General features: G+C 45.9%; 1 protein-coding gene across 7 annotated transcripts in view; it reads right to left on the bottom strand.

Annotated features, from left to right (window-relative positions):
* Positions 1–6056: 6056 nt before the first annotated feature.
* The window catches only part of SEPTIN6 (septin 6), a 68473-nt gene continuing 58031 nt past the window's right edge, over positions 6057–16498 (bottom strand). For 2 of the 7 annotated variants that reach the window (XM_060136816.1, XM_060136825.1), the window contains exon 10: positions 6057–6853. In XM_060136816.1, the coding sequence (XP_059992799.1) occupies positions 6742–6853 (112 nt within the window). In that variant the 3' untranslated portion in view covers positions 6057–6741. Of the gene's footprint in view, positions 6854–7417; positions 10491–10519; positions 11733–15156; positions 15202–16124; positions 16462–16498 lie in introns of those variants that run through there. The other 5 variants (XM_060136820.1, XM_060136819.1, XM_060136817.1 and 2 more) reach the window with 5 other exon arrangements.

Below are 16498 nucleotides of genomic sequence, written 5' to 3'. Positions count from 1 at the left end.
GCAGGGACCCCAGGGATGAAGCCGACTCGCTACCAGGAGAGAGCGGGAACGGGGGTCGGTGGGAGGGGCTGGGTGAGGAGGGGCGCGCCGAGGCGCGAAGACCAACTCTCAGGGGACTGGAGTGTGTGCGTGACGGGCAGTCGCTGAAAAGGCGAGCACCAGCTCGCGTCCCAGCAACCGGGGAGCACGCCCGTTGCACTCCTCCAACTCGTGGAGGAGCAGGAGGAGGGCACCCGCCGCAATCACACGCGCGCCGGGGAGGCCGAGCCAGGCCCCGCGCTCCGCACCTCCGGCTACCCGCAGACTCACGCACTGCACTGGGAAGGAAAAAAAAAAAAAAGACACCAGCACGCTTTGCTCCCCTTCCTCTAGTCTACCTACCCGCGTGCAGCCCCGAGGTTGTGAAGCCAGTGCGCTTGCGCCGCGGCTGTTCCCTAACTTCGAAATCCCGTCGCTGAGTCTCGCGCGACGTACGTTTTTTTCCCTTTCCTGACGACTACGGGCCTTTGACGCACTGTGATAACAAGCGGGGGGCGGGGCTCCAGGAAGGGGATTTTTGGAAGGTTCTCTGAGGCTTGGGAACCTTTTTCCGTTAAGTCCCTGGAAGGCTCCTACAGGTGATTCTTGGCAGCAGTAGCTCGCCTGATGCTTTTCCCTGGGTTTCTGACAGTGGGACCGTGTACTTTGGGAGGGACTTGGGTTTGAAATGTATTTTACCCTTTTTATTTTTTAAATGTCAGCTCTCCGAGGCGCCTTTTCTTCAGAGGATTAGCTTTGTGTTTTACTGTGAAGTAGTACTAAAAACGAAATACTTAGAAAATCATCCACAGCGCCACTTCTCTAGTCAACCACTTTTATCATCCATACTGCGTCCCAATTGTTGACAAGCATCGTGTTTACACAGTAGTGATCACGACTTCAAATAATTCTGTATTAACTGTATCAATTTAAAACGTGCAGAATATTACAAAATGCAAAAGAAGCCCCCAAAAGAGGGTTAAAAGCTGCACAGCAGCAAATGGCTCAATCACTCTGTAGGCAAACGTTGTTACTAGACGCGCGGTTCTGCTCCAGCCCAATCCCTCAATCCCTGTCTGCCAATCTGTGCTATGAAAGTAGTTAATGAGTGTCTGTCAGCGGGAATTTACACAGCACCTACTGTGTGCTCAGTATAGTCAATACAAAGGAAAAAGAAACCGGGTTTTCTCTGTTGTCCTGGAACTGATTATAGTGTTAGTGGGGAGAAATAGTCCTGCACAGAACTCAATGTCCCACGGCAGCAGGACCGTTGGATGAGGTAGCTTTGACCCACTGTCCCCTTTTGTTTAACGATGTATTTCTCATTATGTGACACATTTATGTGTAGGGGTGTGTTGGACTGAGAAGAGCAAATTACAGCATTGTTCACACTGTTTCATAATGATCTATTTCCATGCCTGTCTCTCCCATTACACAGGGAGTGCTGTCTTTGACTCTGATAGGCATTCATGTTTATTGAAATAATGACAGTCTTTGAACCATCAAATCAAAGAACATGATACTAGAAAGGAAGCGTAGAGACCATAAACTCAAATCATCATTGCATGAGTGAGAAAAATAAGGCCAGAGAGGTGTAATGATAGCTGAAGACTGTAGAGACCATTTCCGGCAAAGCTGAGATCAGAATCTAGGTCACCTGACTCATCATCCAGTGCTCCCCCAGTCACTTGCCATTGCATTGCTCTGTGTTTTCTTTCTTTGCAGTGTGTACCACCTTCTGAACTTTAAAAAATTTTGACTCCTCCCCACCCCCCGTGACAGCCCCATGAGAACAAGGAACTCATCTGTCTTGCTTTTAGCACCTATACCTGGCTCCTGTAGGAACTCCACAGGTATTTGTTGAATTAAATGAATGATTGAATGAATGAAGGCTCTTTCTGTTGTCCCAAACTTGTGAAATTCATTTTCTTGGGGCCTACATTTTAAGCTGATTTGTAATTTTACAGTTAGATTAATTTCAGCCTAAGATGCTAACTTTCATCAAAATCAACATTGCAATCAATACACAGCTTTTGGGACTTCCCTGATGGCGCAGTGGTTAAGAATCTGCCTGCCAATGCAGGGGACACGGGTTCGAGCCCTGGTCCGGGAAGATCCCACATGCCACGGAGCAACTGAGTCACAACTACTGAGCCTGCGCTCTAGAGCCCACAAGCCACAACTACTGAGCCCGAGAGCCACAACTACTGAAGCCTGCGTGCCTAGAGCCCATGCTCTGCAACAAGAGAAGCCACCGCAATGAGAAGTCCGCGCACCGCAACAGAATAGCCCCCACTCACCACAACTGGAGAAAGCCCACGTGCAGCAACAATGACCCAACACAGCGAAAAATAAATAAATAATAAATAAATAAATTTTAAAAAGAAGTACAGATAATTATACCAAAAGACCATAGTGTTAAAAAAATACACAGCTTTCTTAGAAAAAGAGTTGAGAAAATAAAAATGCCTTCCTCTCACCTTGGATGAAAATTCTTCCATCATACAGGAACAAATAATTCCAATCTGACTTGTGAATTTGGATTACAGAGTGAAAGGCAATGGAATTGATGTTAGAGGCCAATTGCTCTGGAACAGCCATAGCTGGAGTCCATTTGTAAATCCTGCTATGGAATAAGCAGTTTCATCTCTAGGAAACAAAACAAAAATTCCCATGATTCTCCATGACCTTTCCCTGGTAATCCTTCTGATCAAAAAAAGCCTTCAGCCAACCTATCTCAGCCTATTCCCTTCTCACAAGCCACAGATGTTTTCTCAGTGAGCAGGAATTGAAACCCCTAAGCAGAAGTAGATTATCGGAATAATGGTTGAAGAGAGGTGTAGGAGGGGGCTCTGATAACAGCAGCCATTGCCATCCTAAAACAATCCAGAAATCTCCTGTAATCACCTGTCCTCCTCCCCTCCATCATCCTTCTCTGTTCTAACACAGGCTCCTGCCACTGTTTTTACATGAAACACACACACAGAGTCTGACAGCTCTGAGCTTCCTTCCCTGCCCTTTCCTGTGGGGAAGCCAGTGCGTGATGAGAGGAGGGGAACCTGGCTAAGCACCACCCTCATAAACTATCCCAGAAATTAGATCACCAAAAGTTCTTGACCAGAGTATTCTGCACTACAATAGCCTCTTGAGGAATGGCTACTAAATGGATTAAAAACAATAGCTAGGAGCTGGCCAAATCCCGGTAATTTGAGCACCAAAATTATTAAGGAAAAGGGCTTCCCTGGTGGTGCAATGGCTGGGAGTCCGCCTGCCGATGCAGGGGACGCAGGTTCGTGCCCCGGTCCGGGAGGATCCCACATGCCGCGGAGCGGCTGGGCCCGTGAGCCATGGCTGCTGAACCTGTGCGTCTGGAGCCTGTGCTCTGCAACGGGAGAGGCCACAACAGTGAGAGGCCCACGTACGCAAAAAAATAAATAAATAAATAAAATAAAAATTATTAAGGACAGTTATGAGCCACTGAAAAAATAGGAAGTCATAAGTCCACAGTGATACCAAGTAGATAAAGAAATAATGAGAGAGAAGGGAGGGCCTTTGCTTACAACAGAATATCATGTGCTGACTGGTAAATATGAAGGGAATGCTGGAGTTGGAAAATCATCATTTTGTAGATTGGTTCAGGCAAGAATTACCAATAGATGCTAAATCTAGGGGGAAATGTTTGGTGAGGAGTAGGATATTTGCATGGACTTATACTTTCTCCTCACAGATTGTTTACTAGTAGCAAAGAAGGGGAAAAAACAGTGATTATATAGTGCAGAGACTGGGCAACACCTTGACCCAAAATGAGAACAGTCTATTTTTTAAATGGGACTTCAAAAATATCAATGTCATGGAAAGACGAAGAAAGGCTGTTTCAGATTAAAGGAGACTAAAGAAACAGGACACAATGGGTGATCCTAGAGCCAATCTTATATGACAAGAAAAATTGCTGTAAAGTATACTATTCAATAGATTAAAGCAGTGTAACAATATTAAATTTACTGAAGTTGGTGACTGTGGCTATGTAAGAGAATATCCTTATTTTTAGGAAGTACACACTGGAATATTTAGGGGTAAAGGGCCATGATACATGTAAATTACCTTCAAATGGTTCATAAAAAAATATTATGTGTCTCTATCTATCTAGATACAGAGAGAGCCTGAGTATAAATGATAAAGCAAATGGGGCAAAATATTATCAGTTGGTGCATCTGGGTCAAGAGGATGTGGGTATACTTGGTATTATTCTTGTAGCTTAATTTCAAATTTAAATGTTTCAGAAGTGCAATAGTTCCCTACATTGGTTAAGAATCTCAATCTAGCTACCTCTTAATCACTTTTTATTGTGTGTCCAGCACTGTCCTGGCCCTCTGGGGGGCTATGAAATGATGTTCCTACCCTTAGGAAGTTTAACCTCTCTTTAGGAATGAAGTCCCTCAAACGAGAAGCAGAGAAGGTTAGAAAATTTCAGCCAGGAGGTTAGAAAAGGAAGAAGAGATCAAGATAGGTGAATGGGGTCAAGAAGGGCTTCAAGGAGAAGGTAGGCCTGAGCCTCAAAGGCAGGATTTAAATCAGTAGAGGATATTTCAGATAATGTCAACAAATAGTTTGCTTAACTCAGGGAGAGGCCTGTGCAGAGACTGAATGGACTGGAATGGAAACGGCTATTAGGAAGTATTGGAAAGTATGGTTGGGTAAATAAGATAGGGCCAGTCTGTAAGTTCCTCAAGAGCAGTGTCTAACTGATCTCATGCAAAGTATCCCCCACAGCAGAGGGCACTGGACCAAATTCACGGGTGGTGTCCAATACACCCTTATCACTCGATTAAGAAAAAATAATTTCAATGAGCCTAAAACCAAGATAAGAAGTTTGAGCCCAATCCTATACATAACAAATATATATATAATTTTTATAGGTATTGAGCTGAGGGCAGGGACTTTCTAAAGTCCAAGCCAAACAAGCTAAGAGATAGTACAGGACCTGGCTGGACATTGACGGAAGGTAGTAGGTCCAGGTGGCAAAGCCAACGTGAGGTATTAACTGTTCTAATGCAGAAGTCTTTCAAGAGGCGCCGTCATCTTAAAAGAATGGCCTTGCAAGAAATCTGTCCTTTTAGCAAAGGGATGAATCTCCTCGAGCGGGGCATTTTGAACACAAAAGGACACTGCTTAACCTCAGTGCTTACAACTGGAGCCCAGTTTGCTCAGCCTTTTTGAGGGTATTAGCGGCCTGGTTCTGTCCCTAAAAGTAGTTGGCCTTCTCACTGCTCAGCAGGGCCCCAGCAACTGGCTCTCAGAGCCCCAGCAGACCCTTGCCCCCATCTATGCTCTAGCAAAACTATATGCAAATTTTAGTTAATCAAACCCATTTCTCCACTAACTTGCATTAAAACATCAGCCATTTGTCTTCATTTCTGATTTCTTTTGACCAGCCTGTCACTTTTTTTTAAATAAATTTATTTTATTTATTTTTGGCTGCGTTGGGTTTTCGTTGCTGTGCGCGGGCTTTCTCTAGTTGCAGCGAGCGGGGGGCTACTCTTCATTGCGGTGCGTGGGCTTCTTATTGCGGTGGCTTCTCTTGTCGCAGAGCACGGGCTCTAGGCGCGTGGGCTTCAATAGTTGTGGCATGAGGGCTCAGTAGTTGTGGCTCGCAGGCTCTAGAGCACGGGCTCTAAAGCGCAGGCTCAGTAGTTGTGGCACACGGGCCTAGTTGCTCCACGGCATGTGGGATCTTCCCGGACCAGGGCTCCAACCCGCGTCCCCTGCATTGGCAGGTGGAGTCTTAACCACTGCGCCACCAGGGAAGTCCCCAGCCTGTCACTTCTAACACCTTTAGGCTCGATGAGGCATCAACAAGCACCAAAATGCATTAGAGGTGGGGTCAGCAAACCGTGGCCCACAGGCCAAATCCCGTCCATCTGCCTGCATTTCTATGACCCTCATGCTCAGAGTGGTCTTTACGTTTTAAATGGTTGGAAAAAATCAAAATAATAATAATTCAGAACATGTGAAAATGAAACCCACACGTGAAATTCAAATTTCAGTGTCCGCAAATGAACTTTTATTGGCACACAGTCACGTTCATCTTTTTACATATTATCAATGGCTGGTTTTGTTCTATAGCTAACAGTTGAATAGTTGCAGAGACCACGTGGCCTGCAAAGCCTAAGATAGTTACCAGCTGGCCCTTTCCAGAAAAAGTTTGTTGGCCCCTGCCCTAGAGCAGTGGTTCTCAGTTTGGGACGATTTTGCCCTCCAGGGGACATTTAGCATTATCTGGAGACAGTTTCAGTTGTCACAGCTGGGGATGGGATGGTATAGTGTGCTACTGACATCTAGTGGGTAGGGATGCTACAGTGCACAGGACAGCCTCCACAGCAAAGAATTATCTGGCATCAAAAGACTATAGTGCTGAGGTTGAGAAACCGTGGATTGGAAGAACCTAAGATACTTCTAGTAAAGGGGAAACTCCATCCTTAACAGGGATTCCGTTTAGTGAACACCCAGATCTTTAATTTACATTAGCTCATGGAACCTTCGCAATCACCCTGCAAGGGAGTTACTGATATTCTTCTTTTACAGGGAAGTTTTGACCACAACTTGCCCCAGAGCATACACGGCTGGCAAGTCTGTCTGGCTCCAGAGCCGGTATTTTTCCACACCTCAGCGCCTGCCGGGGCTCGGTGACGTCACAGGCAAGTGTTGTTCCCGCTCGGCTGCCCCCTAGTGTGCGAGCTGCGCAGACGCAGGCCAGTGTCGTTTCCCCCGGTACCCGCTCAGACGCCTCCAGGCCTCGGTTCGAAGAGGGTATCCACCACCCTCCGGTCTCCAGCATCTGGCCATTCGGGAAATGAAGCTGAGGAAAGGAAACCGCACCTCGACGGCGACCAGAACTAGGAAAACTGACCACTCTCCCTCTTGCCCGCTTTAATGCTGGCAGGGACAAAAGGAGGATTCCCTCCCTAGGAGACCCTATCCATAGAAGGCTTTTCAAGTCATATCCATGAATTTTAGGGATGCTCACATCACAGTATTAAATAAGACATGCAGCGCAGAGTTCTTTTCCTTCTGGAATTAAAACTCACCCAAATCTTATTCTGTAGGGTTTGGCAACTCCACTTTCTCCATCTATTTATTATCCTGGAAGATAATGAGCTCAACGCATCAGTTAAGTCCATGCTAATGAAGGAAAAGTAAAGGACTTCCTGCTCATCTCCACCTCACCCCATGGAAATTTCAAGCCCAGGTGGGGGGAGCAGGCCCAGCAGCCTACCCAGGAAGGTTGCAAACTGGCTGATGGTGCTTCCCTGAGCTCCTCGGTCACCCCCTTTGAAAGGAAGCCACCCACTCCTCCTAAGGCAAACCGCGGTCGGCCCATCACCTAATGATCACACAGCCGTTGAGCATTTCTTTGAATTTTATTGAAAATTGACATGGACATTAGAAAGGTATCAAGCTAAACAATGCTGGTTTCGGGATGTTTCTCCTGGCGAATGAAAGCCCCAGAGGGCCAATGACTGGTCACATCTCTGAGCAAAAAGAACAAAGGAGAAGAAAGGAAAAACAGACTCTGGAAAACATGCAAAGAGGCTCTCTCAAGAGACACAGAACAGTGGAATGGCAACGGTTGTAGGGATATATGGGAATGAGCACACTCACATGGTATTTTGATGCAAGTTAAACCAATGAATTCAAGGCAGATTTATCAACATCAAAGCTCTCCCTCCAGATCCCAAGTTGAGCAGAAACTTCTCTCAAAACCCCAACTGGCCTTGGAAGGTTGAACGGAGTCATTTTGCTCTCACTAAGCTTAAACTCCCCCGACTCTCCCTTCTCCACCTGAGAGTTAGTAGATCCACTTCCCCCACTTGCTGGGGGGTCTGCAGAAGGTCTGTGAATGCTGAAGAAGATATGAATGTTGCTCGACTTTCTCATCCATATTCAGAAATGTTTAATAGTGGCTGTAGACAGTCAACCCATTGAACCAGAGAATTGGTGTTTAAAAAGAAAAACAGAAAACAAACGAAAACTTGTGAACAGTACTTCCACACCCACAGCTGAGGTCTCCTGCCTCAGTCACTTACACTTGGGTGAGTCGTCCTGCAGTTGTCTCTCTGAAGCTACATTTGGTCCATTCTCCAGCTCGGATGGTTCTTTGCATGCCTTGTTAGGTTAGGACAAGACACTTCCATTTAAAATACCACGTAAGTCGGGAGAGAGCGTCTTGCCTGGACACAGGGACACAATGAACACTTGTTGTGTGGTATGTGTGTGTGTGTGTGTGTGTGTGTGTGTGTGTGTATGCGCACGCACTTTGGAGGGAGAGGGAATTGGTTGGTTTCTGATTTGAGACAATATGGAACCCTAACTCTTCTACAATGGCAGTCTTCTCCTTTAGACTTAGTGCAGCTGCTGAAGACAAGATTAAAAAAAGCTGGAGAGGGAGAGAGAAAGAAAGAAAACATGAAATTAGCTAAAGAAAAAGGATATTCAGAATAAGACAGGGTGAGGGAAGTAGGCAGTGTGAGGTAGCACAGAGCATACTTGGAGAAGACAGGTGAGAAATGGGGTCGCTGATGGACCATCACCACAGGGAAATGTGCTGAGAAGGTTTTAAGAACACCACACACCAGTTAAAAGCTTCTTGTTTTAATTAAAACAAAAAGAGAGAGAGAGAGCACATATTAACAGCCACATGTGAATGCCAAATAATTAAAACAAAAAACATAAACAACAAAAAAGTGATCTGTACTGCAGCTAGGAAAAGCAAACTTCTGGCTTAAGAGACATGAGGGGTGTGTGTGTGTACACGTGGGGATTTTTCAAGAAAACCGTTCTATCCCAGTCTCGGCTGGGGTGGGCGTGGAGCCGGACACAGACCATTTCTAACGACTGGTTTTGTTTCACCAGAAGTAAACAGAGTACTTAGGGTATTTTTTAAAATAGTAATAACTGTACCACTTAAAAAGTCTTTTCACTGAAGAAGGAAGAAAACCTTTCTGTCTACAGTGAGACAAGCTACCCAATAAAATAAGCATTTTAATTCTTTTAATAGCCTTGGTTGACTTCCTAAAGGTCTCGTGTTCACTCACAGGGTAGATTTTTGTTTACCAAACTTCCTTGATGACAAGGATCATCTAGGGCACCTGTTAAACATCCGTCCGCACGCCCCATTCCAGACTCCCAGGAAAGCTGAGCAGCTAACAGGTGCCTGTGACTCTTATCGTCAGCAGAAGTGCTCAGTTCAGGAGCTGGCCTAGAGCCCTCTGCTTTGCCTGTCCCTACCCACCCCATCCTCGAATATTTTCTTATGGGATAAAAACCTCAAAGGCCCTCTAATACTAACTATTCATTTTCTCTGGAACATCAAAAGACTTGTCTCTAGGAACATACATGAACACATTGAGTCCATTTGTAAAATGGCTCGGGACTCAGGACACACTGAATTTAGCCTGGCTTCTGCCATGAAACAGGACTGGGGCGTCTGGCAAGTCCCTTCATTTCTCGGGGCCTCAATTTCCTCTTACAAGAAAGTGGATCCTATCTGTCTTCTGGACCAAAATGTCTCCCCTCATACGAAATTCCTGCCTAGTCTCTGAAGGTCTCTCAAAGGCCGGGTGGCTCTAATACCTTTTGAAGTTTTCAGAGCTCCTCACGCCTCAAGTAGTTAATCTGTAAACAAATGCAAATGAGGGAGCCTCCGATTTGTAATGCAAATAATTACAGCGGATGGAGACCGATTCGTTGTTTATGTTTGGGATTCTTGGGAAGCAGCCGTGAAACTGGTCACAGAAACATCAAAGCTACAAATAAGCAGCCTTTCCCAAGACCTGACAGCCCTAGCTTAGCATCTCCCTGAGCTACTGGCTGAGTACCCAAGCTTTTTTGTTTTTTAAATCTCCGAGCACAGGGTCTCCGAAAATGCTCCACGGTGTGACTTGGATTTTCTCAAGAAACTAGCTTACGCTTTCGCAGCACCACCTTCATACTTGCTTCTGGCCACTCACCAATCAGTGACTCACCAAACAATACATGTCAAAACTGCACTCTTGCTTTGCCAACAAGAAAAGATAAAGTGTGTGCATTTGTTTGCTTTTCGTTTTTTTCTGCTTTTTGCTTCCTGTCATTATCTATTATTGAAGAGAGAACTCCCCTTCCCATTCTCAATACTTCAAAAAGGCCTGAAAATTTCACATAGCCTTGTTTGTGTGTTTTGAAAGAAAGTGACCAAAAAAAAAAAAACCCTCAAAAATAAAAAAGAAGGTCATGGTCAGTGCCAGTGGGACTGTGAGGCAGAAATCAAAAGAAGAGGTGGGGCTTGAAGTGGAAATACATGGCAGGGGCAGGGGACCCAGCTGCCTGGCGCTCCAAAGGAAAGCTGTCAGTTACAATAGGAACCTTGGCTTAAAAGGCTAAATGGAGTCCAGTCCAGCTGTAGCGGGGAATACTATTCAGTACACAGCCATGGATTACTGCAAAGGAAGGGCAGAGAAACGGCGTGTTAGCCACAGATCGTTGCCAGGTCACTCCAGCTCTCACTCTCTCACTGGCCAAACACCAAAGGCCACTGTGCCTCATGGCCCTGACAATGGAGGGCTCTCAACTTCAAAGGGGCTCCCAAAGCCACTATCGGATGGGCCCCATCATACAAATCAGGGCTGGAAGATTTTTAAAATACCAAATCCTTAGACTGGAGACAAAGTTAGGGACCTTCCAAGGCACACCTCTTTTCTCCTCTCCAACTGATAGTCTCACCTCTTCTTATTGTGGGGCACGCGCAAAATACAGATTGAAACTCATCATCACATTCACCAAACAGACTGGAAGATTCATCAGAGCAAAACTGAAAACACTGATTCTTTGACCACTCAGTTAAGCAGTTTGTGACAGGGGATGATTATACCTGCTACGGGCCCTGCCTTATTGGGATGGTGTGGCGTCCTAAGGGAAATTACAGAGGAGATGCTGAGACACCTCGTAACAATTCCCTAAGACACTAGGTTGGTACTAATATTCAGGTTTATTCTGCCTTCTGCATCTGTGGGGTACTCAGAATAACAGAGGGGGGAAATTCATGCTACTTTCTTCAGCAGTCGTGTTGTCTGGGAAGGGCTGGCTGTAAGCAAACTCGTTCCAGGTTTTTAACACAGCTTGAGTGCAATTATTTTGAGTGAATCAAAACTGGAAAGGGCTGGGCTGACAGGCCAGGAGGAGAAGGCACCAAAGGATTCTCCTTCTGGAACCCTCTGAGAAGAGGCTGCGGCTCTTCTGTTGGGGGCTGAGGGATGGTTGGGGAAGCCAAGTGACTGCGGACTAATGGGGAAAGCCGTGCTGACTGGTGCTCACCCAGCCATGGTGGATGCAAATACCTCAGGGGAACAAGCAGCAGCCAGAGTTGGAACAGGGAAGCTGGTGGTATAGAAGAGCAGGTGGGACCCCTGAACATGTTACAGTCCAGCAAAGATGGAGTGGGGAGTGGCCGGCTGGAGTGCTGGGAGGGGCACTGGGATGCAGGATGCATCTTTGAACCACGTGACTGATGGCTTCTTGACCAGAGGCCAGACGCCGTCCTCAGACTCTCCGGCTTCTATAAACCTTGGCAGGAAGAAAGGGGAGGGCACGGGTTCTGTGCCCACAGACGTGTTAAGGGGGAATTAGAGACAGGGAAGCCCAGCTCTGTTGCACAGGAAAAGGGCGTCTACAGGAAGCCCAAACTGAAAATGAAAACAGAAGTTGGGTTAATGAATGGATGGATTAATGTCAAAAAAAAAAAAAAAGGTTAGAAGAAAATGTCTTGATGACTAATGGATAAATTAGAATATAGCTGTGTTAGATGGTCTTAAGTCCTTATTGCACTGGCTTCTGGGAACATGCTTTCTCTCTCATTCACCCACACACCTCCGAGTGGCGACCACAGTGGCATTAGCTAGCAAAACAATTATCAACAGCCACAAGAATACTTCTCTCTTCTTAATTACTAGGTCCTGACTAGTGCCCCCCACCCAGACACCTTGTAGAGGAATACCTTTAGCAAATCTCCAGGTGGCCTCAGGCCACGGCACAGCACGCCAGGCTCTCAGCCACTGAGTGCCTCGCCCCACAGGGAAAGCAGAGGAGGTAGAGGTTTCACCTTCGGAGAGTCCCAGTCCACTACCTGGTACCCCTGGGGCAAGATCTGTTCGAGACGTGTCTGGGGGCAGTAACTGGGCTCTGCACTAGGGTCCGACCACAGTCACGTGAAAACCTGAACTACGGAAATCCATTATTGGTTTGTGTTCACACTGCACTTTGAACTTTCTCCCATTTAAACTTCATCCTTGTGACGCAAGTTTGACATATGAGGAGGCTGAGAAACACGGTGAGGCCAACGGACTTGCCTGAGGTCACAGAGAAAGTCACAACCAAGAGGCGCAGCACCTGAATCCCTTGGCTGTTTGATCAAGACTCTTTCCTTCACGCCACAGTGTCCCTGAGAACTCCTTGCCTGTGGATCTAAGCCCCTGGTTATTTTTTACCTGAACAGTTATCTCATTATATAAAGATACTGGGGAGGGACAGTTAAAAGCATATGCTGAGTATGTTTGTACAGTCACTTCCTCGGAGCGGATACATCCACACCTACACACACACACTCACGTGAACGGCAGTGTATACCAGGAACTAGGAGTTTTGCATTCTTGTTCCTCACTGTGTGAGCATTGGCAAGTCTCTTAAATTCCCCACTCCTCCATTTGTTCATCTTGTCAACTGAAGATTAGCCCTTTCTCCTCTACCTCACGGGACTGTTGTAATGTGAAAATGAGGTACCATACGGAAAAACACTTTGAATAGTATGAAAATGTAATACAAATGCTCAGCTCTATTTTTCTTCTTTGTCTACTTCCTAGGGGAAGAGAAACCTATAGAACACTGCAACAGCCTATGTCCTGGGCTGCACGGGAAGGCTGAAATATTTTGATGTGTGTACCGTCCATGCACTGGGCACCCCCAACCAAGGGTCAAGGCGCCAGCAACCACTGAGACATAGCACCTGCAACTGTGTGGGGGTCACAGAGGAAGGATTTCTCTTGCAACTGCAGACAGCTGCCAGCAGTGCCTCAAGCCATTTCAAAACCAGCAAGGAACAGTAAGCCTCACTCTGCCTGCACTCTAGTTAATGAGGGGCGGCCTTTGTGATCCACCCCTGAAATGAGGGCTTTGGGGGATGGACGGGTTGCCTTTGCTGCTTTCAGACCCCAGGGAGCCAAGGCCTCCTTCCCCTATTTGGTTTGGAACGGCTTTTCTGGTGTGCTGGCGAGGAGCATGCCAGAAAAAGCCAACCTACTCAGGGTCGGGGTTGGCTGTTCCCACTGTTTGCCAATTGCCCCTCACTTGGAAAGTATGGCTTTAATTATAGTTTTGCCAGGACTCATTTTAGTAATGGCCATTACCAATGATTTACTCTGGGAAGGCTGAACCAAATTGTGTCAAAGAGCGTTAATTTGGGTTTCATTAACTGAAATCTAACTGAACAGGATGCAACTTTCCTGTTGTCCTCATTGAAAATGGGGTGGGGGTGGGGCCAAAGAAAATACACATGAACTGAGTGTCGGCCTCTGTGCTGGGCACTGGGACTGCAGCCATGGACAGACACTCTCGGAGTTGTGAGTCTTCCTAGGTGGAAACCTGCTGTTTCATTCAAGTCAACTACCAGGGCGCCAAGACTTGCTTTTAAGCCAGACAATAAATCATTTCATTGTTCTTTTCGGGTTGTTTCCTTTGGCCCAATTTCACGGGCCTTATGTTTCAGAAGCCTCTATGGACTTCCTCTTCGGGATTTGCCTGAAAGTAGGATGTTTTGCCAGCTGCCCAAAGTCCCCAGGGCAGTAGCTGCAGCGATTAGTTCGGTGACTAACAGCAGGCTCTCCATTTAAATCATAAGTTCCATGGGTGAGTGGGGAGAAGTCTTCTCAATATTTTATAGCCCCTGACCCAAACAAAGCAAATGTAAAAGGCATTTATGAGACAGCCGGGGTATTCTGAACACTGACTAGAAATTTTATGTGAACGAATTGTTCATTTTGGGGGTGTGATAATGGTGGCGTTGTCGTTATTTATTTTTTTTAAGAGTCATGAGCTCTTAGAGATGCATGCTGAAGTATTTACAAATGAAATGATATGGGTTTCGCTTTGCAGTAATCCAGCCCGTTTGGAGCAATAGATAAGACAGGATTGGCGTATGTTGACAGTTGTTTGGGGGCTGTGTTGTGGGTACATGGGGCTGCATTGTACTGTTCTCTGTCTTCTTTCGTTCCTGCTTGAAAGTTTCTATGGTAAAGTTTAACAATGGTAATATGCCTAATTATGTTAGATTTAAAATATTTATGTTCCTCCCCACTCACTACCTGAGTCTAGTTAAAAAGATAGAAGCAACTTAATCATCGCTATAACCAACGTATAAACTATGTGATGCCAGGGGCTGCTTTATTCACTCCTGCAGACACAACACCTAGCCCTGAGGAATCCATCTCACCAACGGTTACCTGCTTACCTACTTAGCAAAGGTGTTCATGAAGCTGGTACTTGTAGAATTAAATATAATATCTGAGAACCTTCATTTTCTTCCACTTTTATTATAGTTTTGGGGGCCAAACGAAATTAGAGAACTTGAACCCCTCAGGTAAGAAACAGCCACCAGAGGGAAACAGAGAAGCAAGTTTCCGTTGGCTCAAAACATTCCCAAACCTGGGCGCCAAGGCTGACCGTGACGTTGCAGAACAGGGCTTGTGAGCTCAACAGTTCCCCTCGTCACAGCAGTTTAGTTAATTTTGAAAGTAATGATGAAGGCGCCTTTAGAAAAAAAAATGGCCAAAATTGAAACTTCAAATATTGATCACAGGATCTACCTATGCTACCTAGCTGTTCTAGCAGCAAAAGTCTGAAAACACCCCACTTGTAATCAGGAAGGCAAACATTCCCACATGTACACCTGAAATCACACCAGCCTATTTTTTCATAATATAAGTCACAAGAGAATACCAGCTAGAACAACGAAGCAGCTTCTTTGATATTAGATACGTGTGTTGGGCAGGGGGTGGGATTCGGGGAGGTGTGTTCTAGAAGCCACTGGCAGTTCTATTTAGAGTTAATAAAGCTTACCGGGACCCTGGGTCTCATGCAGCATGCAGCAAACAGCAGAGTTAACTGTAAAACAGTAAAAGCTGATGAAGGTGGAGTGAGCTTGGGGAGAAATCAAATATTATGAATCAAACATAATATTATGCTGACACGAACAATGAAGAGTTAGAGGTCAGAGGAGATTAGGAGGAGTGGGGAGGGGAAGAAGGGAGGGTGTGCTGGTAGGGACGCCCGAAACACCGGTACTCTTTCTTAACCTCTTTAAGGGCAGCCAAAGGAAGTTCTCAGTATGTGACTCTATTAGATCCGATCACCATCTCTCAAGAAGAAATGCTTCTACCCCTACTTCCGCCCTCAACCCCCGCCCCCCCATCATCACCACGGGACAAGAGTGACACAGGTCTAATGATGGGTCTTCCAGAGGTTAGCCAACTGTTCAGGGAATTACATAAAAAGCCCACACCTGGGGCCACTTATATATCTGGAAATATAGAAGAGGACCCCTTATTGGGGTCCTCTGCCTGTGGGTGGGGTGGCAGTCAGTTAATTGAGGGCAACGAGGAGAAAGCCTGGTCTGGGAGGAACTTCCACTGAACAGCTCAATAGGGACTATTTATAGTTGAGTGTCAGTGGGGTCCCAACAAATGAATCTCCTAATTCCTGCCAGCAGGCCGTGAAACTGCCCCAGGGACTGAGTTAACAAACACCACAGGACTACGGAAGGCCGGAAGACAAATTTAGACTTTTCTGATCTTAAAAATAGGAATCCATTCCTGCCGCGCAACTAACACAAGTCAGTTAATATACAGTGCGCCCAAAGAGGCTTTTTTCGGGCTACCTGAACTTTATCTATCAGGTAATACCACGAAAAGTTAGTCTGTGACTTAGACATAGAGTGTGAGATTCAGTAACAAAAAATCTCTGGACTAATTGGTGAAAATACCCAAATTACACTTTTGAAAAAAGAATATTCAGATGGCAAAACTGAGTGCCTTTAAATATAAGCTATTTTACTGTTGTATTTTATTGTTGGTGAAATGTTATACTGTTTTATTCTTAAGTGATAAGTCAGGCACAGAAGAAAGGATGTTTCCGCCTTCTGGCAAATATCCAATAGTTGAGTCCAGCAACAAGTGGCTAAGAACAGAAGGCAATGACCAGGGACATGTTTCAGATCCTCGGGCCGCTTTAGTAAGGACACTGCTTGACACTGCAAATGAGGGCTCCTCCAGTCACACTGCACAAACAACTAGAGCGCAAGGGACCACCGGATGTTTTCCTGGTGTTGTACAGGTCCCGTCGGAAATGCTTTTCTCTTCTCTGGTTCTGGGATAAGGGATGGATAACTTCAGCAAGCAAGGCC

The sequence above is a fragment of the Lagenorhynchus albirostris genome, chromosome X, assembly GCF_949774975.1.
Source record: "Lagenorhynchus albirostris chromosome X, mLagAlb1.1, whole genome shotgun sequence".
NCBI lineage: Eukaryota > Metazoa > Chordata > Mammalia > Artiodactyla > Delphinidae > Lagenorhynchus > Lagenorhynchus albirostris.
The sequence above is the reverse complement of the archived record's forward strand: the minus strand, read 5'-3'. Positions and strand labels throughout refer to the sequence as shown.